Genomic DNA, 13,046 nt, shown 5'->3' with positions numbered 1-13,046 from the left:
TGATGTACCACACGGCTAAACACCGTGTATTTTGTTTTTGAACAGTTTATGTTTAGGCCAAACTCTCTTCCCACTGTGTCAATGGCATTTAAAAGGCATTGTAATCCATTCATATGATCACTTAAAATAACTGGATCGTCTGAATATCTGATTGTATTTATCAGAATTCTATTAACTTTCACGCCCCTTCAAATTATGAAGCGCTTATTTAAATATGACATCTGAATATAAATTGAACAACAGTGGGGAAAGTATACAACCCTGTCTGACTCTTATTTGTATTTATGTATTTTACACATTTCTGTTGAGTTTCCATTTATGCAAGCTGACGCTGTTTGACGCCTGTATAACGTCTTGACTATCAACTCCTTTATCCGTTAATATCTTAATTAATTTGTGATGCTGTATTAACGATCGAAGGCCTCTTCATAGTCAATAAATACAGCAAAGACGTCTTTCCTTTGATCTCGGCATTTCTGCAATAATACATTTAGTGCAAAGGGTGCGTCCCGGGTTCCCAGGTGGTTCCCAGTCCATTTCTAAAGCCAAATTGTGTTTCATCCTGGTCTTCTTCACATTTATATCTGATTCTACAGTAGATGATACGTAGAAATATTTTCAAAGTGTGGCTCACACGGCTTATCATTCTATAATCGTTACAGTTTTTCAGACGTTGTTGTTTTTGGTAGGGTTATGAATTCGGACTTTAACCGATCCTAGGGATATCACCACTCGAATAAACATCATTGAAAAGTTTGACCAGTATTTCAATGTTTTCGGTATCTTCCATGTCAAATCACTCAGGCAACAACTCAGCCAACCAAGAGTTATCTTTCACCTTTCTCTTTGTGAAGACAGAGAAATCAACTTAACCACCCACATGCTCGTGGTATATATGATGCTTTGAGGTATATCTTTTTAAATGTCACCCATCGCCAGGGTTTAATATATAATACACCAATGTAAGGCATTTAGTCGGCATGTATTTTTGGTTGCTTAGCATGTAGAGCTTGCTTAGAACACTGATGATGCTCTCTTTAGAGCGAAAACGTTCTGTTTTTTAATGTGACCCTTTATTGGTGTTTTCAAATAAATATACCTTTTACACAGAAGATCTTTTTCTTCAATTTTTATAATTTAAATCCTTCTAATCACGTAAAGTCCTATGTTTTGGCTATTTGTGTGCAAATTTTCAGCCAAATCTAGTATGATGTATTTTGGGAATGGAGGAAAATGTATAAAACTCTATACATGTACAATGTACACTCTAAAATTTGATCAAAAACTTGTTTTGACTCAAAATAACTTGTTATAATGCCATATAATGACATGTTTGAGTCTCTTCTATTAAAATATGTTATTTCTCAATTCTCATTGATACTTTACGATAGAAAATGCAGATTTGTTTACATAAATACCAAATCACTGTAAAATCGCTTAAAATAACATTTTGAGAAAAAAAAGAAGAAGAGGAAGAAGTCAATTCGACCTTAAATGTTTTATTTCTACATCCCGCAGATGCTATATACCAATTTTCAGACAAATCGGAGATCCAAAAGTGTTTTTGATCCAAAATTGAGTGATTTGAAATGGAATCACCCTTTCCTCATTTTTCAGCTTTAACATCTTTGTCGGTATGTGGGCAGTGCCTACGGCTTTCCTGTTTTTTGCCAGTTTTATGGCACAAGTAGGCACATAGCCTACTTGTTGTATTTAGGGTTGATGGGTATGCATATTTCTCATAGGAAAAGTTCTATAGTGTTGAAGTGTGGTACCTAAGTTCCTGTGGTACAATTGACATTTTTTAGCTTAAGTTAAAATAAAGACAATAATTACTATACAAATTTATAATTGTTTTATTCAAACAAACAGGTCCAAAATACAGGTATAACATTTTTGAAAATTTAATAGAAAAATCACATTCCAAACAATTCGGATTTGATGCCAAGCTGCAAACAAAAAAGAATAGTGTTAAAAACGGACACATTTTTGCTATAATAAGAAACTAGTACAATTATCTTAACATATTAAACAAAAATTATGAATTACAAAGCCATGCTAATTTCAATACAAAGCAATGTCCACTATTTTGGGGGCCTCTTCTGGCATTTGTCATAGTATCTACTTGTTATGTACTTCAGTTTGTAACTGTCTTTTTGTTTTTAGTTCCATAAATTTGGTTCCTAATTTTTGCTTAACAAGGAAGCGTGCATTATCAATTGTATTCTTCTAAAAAAGTTGATTAATAGCAAGCTGAAAATTTGTTAATAGATTCAGGGTGTCTAGTCGGACAAACTTTGATATATGGGAACACCGGAACAGGGGACGTTTTAATTGTGGAACGGGTTAAAAACTTGGATCGGTCAGACCACGAAAACGTCATATGTATTTTGTCCGACAGAACTTCCAGTTGATTTGTTACCCTTTCATTAAACTCTCATGCAAAAATCAGACTGCTATTTATCAGCTGTCATAATTCCTGTCATTTGACATACATATTCTACGTGTTCCACTCATTATAATTCCCATTTGGTGATAAGTAGCAGCCTGATTTTTGCATGAGAGCTTAATGAAAGGGTAACAAATCAATTGGAAGTTCTGTCGGACAAAATACATCTGACGTTTTCGTGGTCTGACCGTTCCAAATTTTTAACTTTTTCCACAATTAAAACTTCACCTGTTCCAGTGTTCCTATATATCAAAGTTTGTCCGACTAGACACCCTTAAGCTATTAACAATTTTCAGCTTGCTATTAATCAACTTTTTTTCATACGCGGGATCCAGACCTAACTCTACAGATATAGATAGCGAATGATCGATAACGAAGCGAAGGGTCAAAAATCGGGGTTCAGACGTCTTAACTTTTAGTATTTATTTTACGTTCATTTTTAAAATATTTTTATCTGAAACCCAATTTCAAAATTAAACAGATATATTTTTTACATTCACTCAGGCCAAAAATGAATAATAGCTGAATATTTTTGGCCTGAGAGAATGGAAAAACTATGTCTGTTTAATTTTGAAATTAGTTTTCAAATAAATTTTTTTTTTATAAATTAAAGTAAAATGGATAATAGACCTTAAAACGTCTGGGGCCCTGATGAAAGTAGTGTCGTCGAGAGACCGCAGTTGCCGTACTTACCTTAATATATATTCCCTATTTCCAGCTGATAGATTTACGTACGGTATAAGAAAAATAGTAGTGATTTTTGTTCTCGTATACTTTGTTGAAACATTCCAACAAATTCAGCATATATTGCCGATATTGTCTACTTATCCAAGCACCTCTATACCAGCTTGTATTTCATGTTTTAAGAATACGGAGACTATGGTCCGAATCTGTCATTGGAATAGGGCCATCTGCGTGGTGGATGTTATTACTCTTTGTACGTTTATCCTGATACCTTCTGAAGAGTGCGATAAAGCAAATACTATCTCTGAATAGACGTTAAACAGTATTGATGATATCACACAGCCCTGTCTGACACCTCGTTGTATTTCAATTGGCCTTGACGTGTTACCATTAATATTTATGATTGCTATCTGATTCCAATAAATAGCTTCTATAATTTGAGAACCTCTTTTGTCGATTCCGATGTCGTTAAATCTACTATCTAGGTCCTGTGTTGCACCCAGTCTAACGCCTTTTCAAAATCTATAAAATAGACAAGAAGTTCTGCTTGTTGATCTTTGCACATTTTTGCCAGAGTTTGAAGCAGGAATATTGCTGCTCGTGTCACCATGGCTTTCATCATCATCAGCATCATCATCATTTGGCTCTACAACTCTATGTGAGTCTTGGCCGCGTTTACTATTTCCCTCCATTGTTGTCCGTCCTGCGCAGCTATTTCCCATTGCTGTACTTCCATTTTGTGTAGATCACTGGCTACCCTTCCATCTCTTTCTTGGGCGACCAACTGACCTTTTTTCATCGGGCCTTTCCCAGAATGTGGCGTTCAGAAGTCTTTCGTTACTTGATCTCAGCACGTGACCCGCCCATCGTTTTCTGTTTGCTTCAATGTAGCGTACTATGTTTTCATCTCCATATATTGTCTGGAGTTCATCATTGTGTCTTCTTCTCCATTCTCCTGTTGTCAATTCTCTGCAAGGCCCATAGATAGTCCGCAGTATATTTCTTTCAAGTACCAGTAATTTTGTGGTTTCCCGCTGATTCAGAGTCCATGCTTCGCTTCCATACGTTATTGTGGGACGAATTATTGTCTTATATACTCTTATCTTTGCTGGTATTAAGGGTATTTTTAATCTAAGTAGGGTCCTTAATGAGTAATATGCCCTGTTTCCTGCATTGATCCTGGCTGCCACGTTTTTTTCATATTTATTTTCAGATGTTATGATCGCTCCCAGGTACTTAAATTTTTTGACGACTTCAAAATTGTATTCAATTTATGTTACGTTTTATCTAACCCTTGGTCTTGGGTTCTTCGTAACCACTATCTACTTGGTCTTGTCCTCGTTGACCTTAAGACCAACTTCCTTGGCTCCGTTCTCGAATAGGGTGAAAACTTCTTTTGCATCTCTGGTGGATTTGCAATTGTGTCCACGTCATCCGCAAAGGCTAATAGTATTTTTGATCCTTGGGCGGCAACTCCGTTTGTCAGTTGTAGCTGAGCTTTCCTTACTTCATGTTCCAGTGCGAAGTTAAACAGCAGGGGGGCGAGAGGATCTCCTTGTCTAAGCCCGGTGTCAATGAGGAATTCCTCCGAAGTGGTGCTGCCAATTCTGATTAGTGCCGAAGCGTTCTCCGTGCTCACCTTTGCTAATCGTACCAGCTTTCCAGGTACTCCCATTTCTACTATAGTCTCCCACAATGCTTCTCTGCTAACAGAATCGTAAGCTTGTTTGAAGTCTACGAATATTTGGTGTACATCGCGGTTGAATTCCCAGTTTTTTTCCAACACCTGGCGTAGGACGAAGATCTGGTCTATGGTCCCATGCCTTTCCTTAACCCAAATTGTTCTTGACTGGTGACCTCGTCACATCTTCTATATATTCTGTTCTGTATGATTCGTAAAAAAAACTTCAAAATGTTATTTAGTAGACTTATAAGGTTATATTATTATCAAACCTGTGAAAAATTATTCAAAAAACTTTGCTACCTACCGCTTTTCCTTCAGTCACTGCACATGTCCCCACATTGACAGCTGTCAAACAGGGATCTGCGACAATAAGTTCTGAAAGAAATAATAAAAATGAATTATAGCGTTTGTATCATTTCAGCATGGGCAGAATAAAACATGATATAATTTTTTATATTACCTGGTTTTCCATGGCAAATTTTGAACACTTTGATCAAGTTCTCGTACAATTCTGCGTCACTTTCCTTGATCCTCTCCATGAGCTTCAAAGTTTCGTCAGAATTCATGGTTCCATCTTCATTTTGCTGAAAATAACAAGATATTTATTAACACTATTGATAGTTTAGCATTAAGCTGAGGTTTGATAAAAATTTAATGGTTTTGTTCTTTCAACTTACGATTTTGAATGCTTTGTAGACACACGAGATCATGCATTTTCCCTCATGACTATCTGGAATTTTGTGGGCCATGATTTGGGAAACATCCTCTGTGTAAAGATATTTGCATTAGATATTTAAAATGTCTAATTAGTTCAGAGAAATAAGAAAAAAAATATCCTGTTGGTGACACAACCCCCTCCAGGCCGAAACCAAATTTTTTGAGTACTATTTACATCTATAATAATATCTATATGTTCCTGCAGCCGATTTTGATGATATGCATAGTTATAAACAAATGAAGATCAAAAACGGCAAATTTTCGCTTTTTCGTCTATTACCAAAAAGTTAAGCATTTTAAACAAATTTGAGAGTAAGAATCTCATAAATCGCACAAAAAACTTCAATATGGTGTTCGCAGAATATGTCTATCCTTATTGGTTGCTTAGAAAATTGCAAAATAAATCATAAATTTTGAGATTTTATATATATTCATAACTTATGTAAAAAAATAACTTATAACCGTCTTATTACACGGAATGCTGAGACTTCTGCTGCTTAAATCATATCCTAAATTTCAGAGCAATTGGTCAAATAGTTTAAAAGATATTTAATTTGTTTATCTAAAATTAATTTTTTATGCAACACTATAAGTCAGAAAATGATGAAATTACAGTAATACTTTGGATAGTTTATAAAAGAAGAAGATTAACACTATTAATTTAATTTAAAAAAATGACAAAAAATAATTCTAAATATTGCAAAAATTATTTTGCAAGAACATGTGAATTAAAAAGGGGGGGGTCTAACTTCGTCCATAATTGTCCTAGGACAATTGTTTTTCTTTCTAAATGTGTAAAAAAATTCAGTCTTTCTAAATGTGAAAAAATAATTTTTCTATGTGTAACGGTTAAAAAGTTATTCTAATTGTTTTTAAGTAAGCAAAAAATCGAAATGTTTTTGCAAAATAATTTTACACTGTTTAAAATTACTTTTTATCATTTTTATTTAATTAAGTTAATAGTATAAATGTTCTTCTTTCATAAACTCTCCGAAGTATTAATGTAACCTCATAATTTTCTGACTAATAGTGTTGCAAAAAAATTAATTTGGGAAAAATAAATTAAATAACTTTTAAAATATTTGACCAATTGCTTTGAAATTTAAAATATAATTTAAGCATAAGACGTCTTAGCATTCCGTCTAATAAGAAGGTTCTAACTTAATTTTTACATAAGTTATGAACATTTATAAAATCTCAAAATTTATGACTTATTTTGCAATTTTGTAAGCAACAATAATTAAGGATAGACATATTTAGTGAACGCCATATTGAATGCTTCACTTTTTAGTAATAGAAGGAAAAAGCGAAAATTTACCGTTTTTTGATCTTTATTTGTTTATAACTATGTATATCATCAAAATCGGCTGCAGGAAACATATATAGGTTATTAATATAGATGTTCATACTACTCAAAAAATTTGTTTTTGACCTGGAGGGGGATGTGTCACGAGAAAAATCTTATTTCTCTGGACTAAATCGTCAGTAGAGTTAAAATGGAGGAATATTATAAACAAATAAAACATTTTCAATAAAATAAGTGTACAAAAGCCGATAAAAGTATTTTTTTTTTGTTTTAATGGCATGGACTTTATGTCAATCAGCCAGTCACAACATGACTAATATATCAAGAAGATTAAATATTTAAAGACCGTATAAAATATCAATAACGAAGAAAAATTAGTTCAATAGCTGTTGAGAGGTAATTTATGTACTGAAATAAAGAGATGGTACTAAACTAAGGTAAGGAAATTATAGCCTCCTTTCAACATCATAGGTGTGTTCAAAAACGATCTGCAAAAATTTAATAACAATAATAATAAGATAAGAATAATAAAATAGAAATAATAATAAACAAGACGGTGAGGTCCTCAAAGTTCCATAGCAAGTTTTTTCTTTGTTTTTATCTTCCGCGGCCCTCTACTCAATTCGAAAGCCGCCTTGTTATGGACTGTCCAAGTTGCTCATCATATTTTCTCTATATACATACATACACATATACACACATATACTTTAAATACTTGACACTACAAAACTATTTTGGTACTTGACAGAAACATCACCAACGCATTATACTCTCTTGTCCATTGGCTAAGATACTAAGGATATTAAACGGAGCTGGTATCTTAAGTCTATGTAGCTGCTGAATAAATCGATCTGTTTCATTCCTACATTTTTGACATTCAAAAAAAAATATGATCGAAATCACCTTTTTTATCACAATTTGGACATCGATCATTTTCAAGAACACGAATTTTATGCAGGTGTGTGTGAATAAATATACAGGGTGTTTCATTGGGAAAGTAACATACGTTAACTGCAGAAAGAGGACACTTAGGCGGTCTCAAAAATACCATACTTAATGGTCTTACTCCATTAATAACAAAGATACTGAGTGTTTTATCTATTTTGCCATTATCTTAATTGGTTCATAACTTTTTAACCACACTGTATATTTATTTTATATTTGGCACGAAAATATCGTTTAAGGTGTACAATAAATGAAATTATTTACAATTGTAAAAAATCCAGATCCGGATTAAAAAAAATTGGAAAAATATTCCAACCCAAAAACAACACCCTGTACATTAAATTTTTTTAAAATGGATTTTTCAGTTGAAAAGAGGATAAAAAACTAAATTTAGTGGTATACTTTGAATTTTTGTCAAAATGATTTTTCTGGTCAAATTTTGAATTTAAATTCTGAAATTATGTGAATTTCGAGAGCTCTATGTAGAAAAAAATTGAAAAACAGCTTACAACTTGTCAACCGCACTGTATATTCATTTTATATTTAACACGCGAATATTCTTCTAGGTGTTCACTCAATTAATTGATTTACAAATAAAAAAAATAAAGGTCCGGATTAAAAAATATTGTATAAATGTTCCGACCCAAAAAAACACCCTGTATATTAAATTTTTTTAAAATGGATTTTGCATTTGAAAATAGGCTGAAAAAATAAATTTAATGGTATACTTTGAATTTTCGGCAAAATAATTTTTCTGGTAAAATTTTGAATTTGAATTTTGAAATTATGTGAATTGCGAAGCTCAAAGTAAAAAAAAAATTAAAATATGATTTAATTTTAATTAATACCATTATTTAATCTAAATTGGTAAAATATTAACATTTTGACACATAACAATAATTTTTAATGGTGGTAATTTTGAATAAGTACTTTAGTTTTGAATAGTTATGCTGCACATTTTCTCTGTTTTGTTATAATTTTTAGCTACTTTGTTGATTAAAGTGATGCATTCTTTATTGACTCTTTATTATTTATTCATTATTTAAAGATGAATTCGCCATAAACTCTTTGTCAAAGATAATAAAAAACACTGAAATGTTTTAACATTTTACCAATTTAGATTAAATAATGGTATTAATTAAAATTAAGTCGCATTTTAATTTTTTCTACTTAGAGCTCTCGCAATTGACATAATTTCAGAATTCAAATTCAAAATTTTATCAGAAAAACCATTTTGCCGAAAATTCAAAGTATACCACTAAATTTAGTATTTCATCATCTATTCAAATGCAAAATCCATTTTAAAAAAATTTAAAATACAAGGTGTTTTTTGGGTCGGAACATTTTTACAATATTTTTTAATCCAGACCTGGATTTTTTTATAATTTTAAATAAAATAATTGATTGGACACCTAAAAGAATATTCGCGTGTTAAATATAAAATAAATATGCAGTGCGGTTAACAAGTTGTAAGTTGTATTTATTTTTTTTTCTACTTAGAGCTCTCGCAATTCACATACATAATTTCAGAATTCAAATTCAAAATTTGACCAGAAAAATCATTTTGCCGAAAATTCAACGTATACCACTAAATTTAGTTTTTCATCCTCTTTTAACTAAAAAATCCATTTTAAAAAAATTGGATATACAGGGTGTTTTTTGGGGTCGGAAAATTTTTAAAATATTTTTTAATCCAGACCTGGATTTTTTATAATTGTAAATAAAATAATTGATTGGACACCTAAAAGAATATTCGCGTGTTAAATATAAAATAAATATACAGTGTGGTTAACAAGTTGTAAGTTGTATTTAATTTTTTTTCTACTTAGAGCTCTCGCAATTCACATAATTCAGAATTCAAATTCAAAATTTGACCAGAAAAATCATTTTGCCGAAAATTCAAAGTATACCACTTAATTTAGTTTTTATCCTCTTTTCAACTAAAAAATCCATTTTAAAAAAATTTAATGTTCAGGGTGTTGTTTTTGGGTCGGAATATTTTTCTAATACTTTTTAATCCGGGCCTGGATTTTTTACATTTGTAAATAAATTAATTTATTGTACACCTTAAAGGATATTTACGTGCCAAATATAAAATAAATATACGGTGTGGTTAAAAAGTTATGAACCAAATAAAAAAATGGCAAAATAGATAAAACACCCAATATCTCTGTTATTAATGGAGTAAGACCCATTAAGTATGGTATTTTTGAGACCGCCTAAGTGTCCTCTTTCTACAGTTAACGTATGTTACTTTCCCAATGAAACACCCTGTATGGCTGAAACCACGTTCTATTCGGTATTTTCTTTTGTATACTACAGTACCTAGAAGGGTTCGTATAAGTATGATTTGACCAACATTCATTCCAAATTGTGAGGTATTTCATTTTAATATAAGAGACTGCATCACAAAAACTTACAGATAAAGGTAGCACTATACTAATGGTATAGATAAAATAGGATATAATAACAAAAAAAAAAAGAGAATTAAAAAAATCTAATTCTTATTTCAGTAATCAAAGATACGACAGAAAACTACCAAAAATAAATTAAACTAGCGTTTGGAAAATCCAAAATCAATACTAAATTCAAAAGAACAGATATATTTCAATGTTATAAACCCCAGCTTCCCTCCTTATAATATACTCAATTATTAACTACACAAACCCGACCATATTATAGACTTTTTTCCTCAATAAGACCCAATTGACTTTTTTCTTTTTATACAGATTTTTTCTGTAAATCTTAACTTAAGATGAATCGATATGTTTAAGAAATTGAGATTAAAAATTATGAATCACAATTTTTGCAATATTTTGGAATGAAATCTTAGAGAAAACAAACAGTCCAAATCGTATTCTCCAAGATCCAAATATTGCCCTTAATTCAGGAGTGGCAGCACTTAGATCACTTAAAGAATTTATTCAGTCAAGACGTGACAATTTCAAAACATATGAGACGCGAGGCGCGATGGTAAGCGGAAGTCAAGACTATTCGACACATAGAAAATGACTACGGAATATTCGACTGTCTCCACTGGATTATCGAACAACTCAAGAGACTGAAATGACAACATCAGAGAAATTTAGGACTCAAAATTTTATCGCTATTATAGATCACCTCACTACCTCTTTAAGTCAGAGGCTTTCTGCATATAAATCCATTCATTCCAATTTTGGATTTTTACATCATTTAGATATATTTTGGTCATGCATATATGTACAATATTTTGGCCACGTTATGCGGCATCCAAAGAGATATAATATACTTCATTTAATAATACAAGGCAAAGTAGACGGAAGAAGAGGGGCAGGTCGAAGAAGAACGTCATGGCTTAAAAACCTGAGAGAATGGTTTAACAGATCCTCTACATCCCTTTTCCGAACTGCTGTGAACAAAATTACTATAGCCAATTTGATAGCCAATTCTCGATAATCAAACACGGCACATGAAGAAGAAGACATCGATTAGCTTCAGAGCTATCAAAGCTTAGGTACTGACATCTGTAGCAATGATCTAGATTCTAGATGAAATGCTAGGTGTCGAACTAATACAATTTGTAGAATTTTTCAAAGAGAATATCTGCTCGTTAAATATAAGCAAAGATCTTTAAATGTACCGATTGCTAGAAGAAAAGAATGTGAATGATGAGTTTCCAAATGTTGCGGTGATACTTCGTTTATATTTCTGATTCCAACTAACTGTAGTGGAAAGAGTTAATAGGGCTTTTCATCGATTGTCATTTGTTTCAAGCTTCTGTCATATGTCGTATAATCCGTGTATATTAATATTATACATAGATTATACAACATATATGACAGAAGCTCGAAACAAATGACTGTGAATGAAAAGCCCTATTCTCAAAACTTAAGTTAATTAAAAATTGACTTTGGTCTATGATGGGCCAAGAGCGTTTGAATCATCTCTCTATAATGAGCATTGAACACGATGTCTTAAAGTAATAAGACATGTCCGACATAGTCAAGGAATGTTCAAGTAAAAAATCTCGAAAAGTATCCGGACTTCAACCCTACATCCTACTATGTTTATTTTTAATATTTTACTGTAACAAATTTTAATTTTAAATTTTACTAAATTTAAAAATATAGTAGGACATGGCCCCCACAACAATTCTGCCCAGGGGCCTCCACTGCCTTAAATCCGGCTCTGATGTTCCCTATCTAATAATTTAAACTACGATTAATGTCAATAATAAAATGCTACTCACCACTCGTTGCTTTGGTCTCTCCCATACACTTTTCTCCAAATTTGGTAACTTTTTCCATAAATTCTGAGATTATTTTGGGGTCAAGCTAAAAAGCATGATATAAATTATATTGTTTAAATTTGTAGTGAGTTTCTTTTCTAAGAAAAAAAGAGAAGGATAAAAGACAGTCAAAGAAATGCTAGTTTCAAGAAATTAAGATAATAGAGGGATTATTTTTTATAATATAATAATTTGTTTAAGAACTGTTTCGCGGTTATCTTTTGTGCTAATTTCAATTTATCACTAAATCTTTTGAAAAATGAATATTTATTGCAAGGTTCAATTTGAATTTAAATGAGATTGATTGAAATTTTGAATTCTCGATGTATTTATCGAAAATATACATAAAATAAAAAAATGAGAAAAGTTTCAAGAAATTAAGATAATAGAGGGATTATTTTTTATAATATAATAATTTGTTTAAGAACTGTTTCGCGGTTATCTTTTGTACTAATTTCAATTTATCATTAAATTTTTTGAAAAATGAATATTTTATTGCAAGGTTCAATTTGAATTTAAATGAGATTGATTGAAATTTTGAATTCTCAATGTATTTATCGAAAATATACATAAAAAAAATGAGAAAAATGATATTATACATCTCTATACATAGAAGTGTATATCGTCATCCATGTATTTGATTAGACTGAAATCAAATTCAGTCTTTGTAAAGTGAACAACAAGAATAAGCATAACACATAGTTATGGAAAGTTAGAATTGCCACTTAGACATGAAAAAAGAAACGTATTGTAGCATTACATTAATTTAGTATTTAAAAAAATTTATTTCAAGAATTAAAATGCTTTACATGTTTAATCGTGATTTTGAAATTTTATACTTTTTATAAGCTAAGTTTTTGGCATTACTCACTTCCAGTTTTTCAATAAAAAACTAACTATTCTAAGATATAATATTATATACTATGTCCAAGAAATATTGGAGAATATAAAATATATTTTGAAAAAACCTAATTTAGATTCTAAATGAGGAATA

General features: G+C 31.2%; 1 protein-coding gene across 1 annotated transcript in view; it reads right to left on the bottom strand.

Annotated features, from left to right (window-relative positions):
- Positions 1–1,832: 1,832 nt before the first annotated feature.
- The window catches only part of LOC114329395 (uncharacterized), a 74,232-nt gene continuing 63,018 nt past the window's right edge, over positions 1,833–13,046 (bottom strand). The window contains exons 4-6 of the mRNA XM_050642208.1: positions 5,278–5,401; positions 5,122–5,192; positions 1,833–1,949 (exon numbers count right to left, since the gene is read on the bottom strand). Coding sequence (XP_050498165.1) covers positions 1,917–1,949; positions 5,122–5,192; positions 5,278–5,401 — 228 coding nt within the window. The 3' untranslated portion in view covers positions 1,833–1,916. The remainder of the gene's footprint in view (positions 1,950–5,121; positions 5,193–5,277; positions 5,402–13,046) is intronic.

Source organism: Diabrotica virgifera, chromosome 1 (assembly GCF_917563875.1).
Source record: "Diabrotica virgifera virgifera chromosome 1, PGI_DIABVI_V3a".
Taxonomy (NCBI): Eukaryota; Metazoa; Arthropoda; class Insecta; order Coleoptera; family Chrysomelidae; genus Diabrotica; species Diabrotica virgifera.
This window is presented reverse-complemented; position numbering and strand designations above follow the sequence as displayed.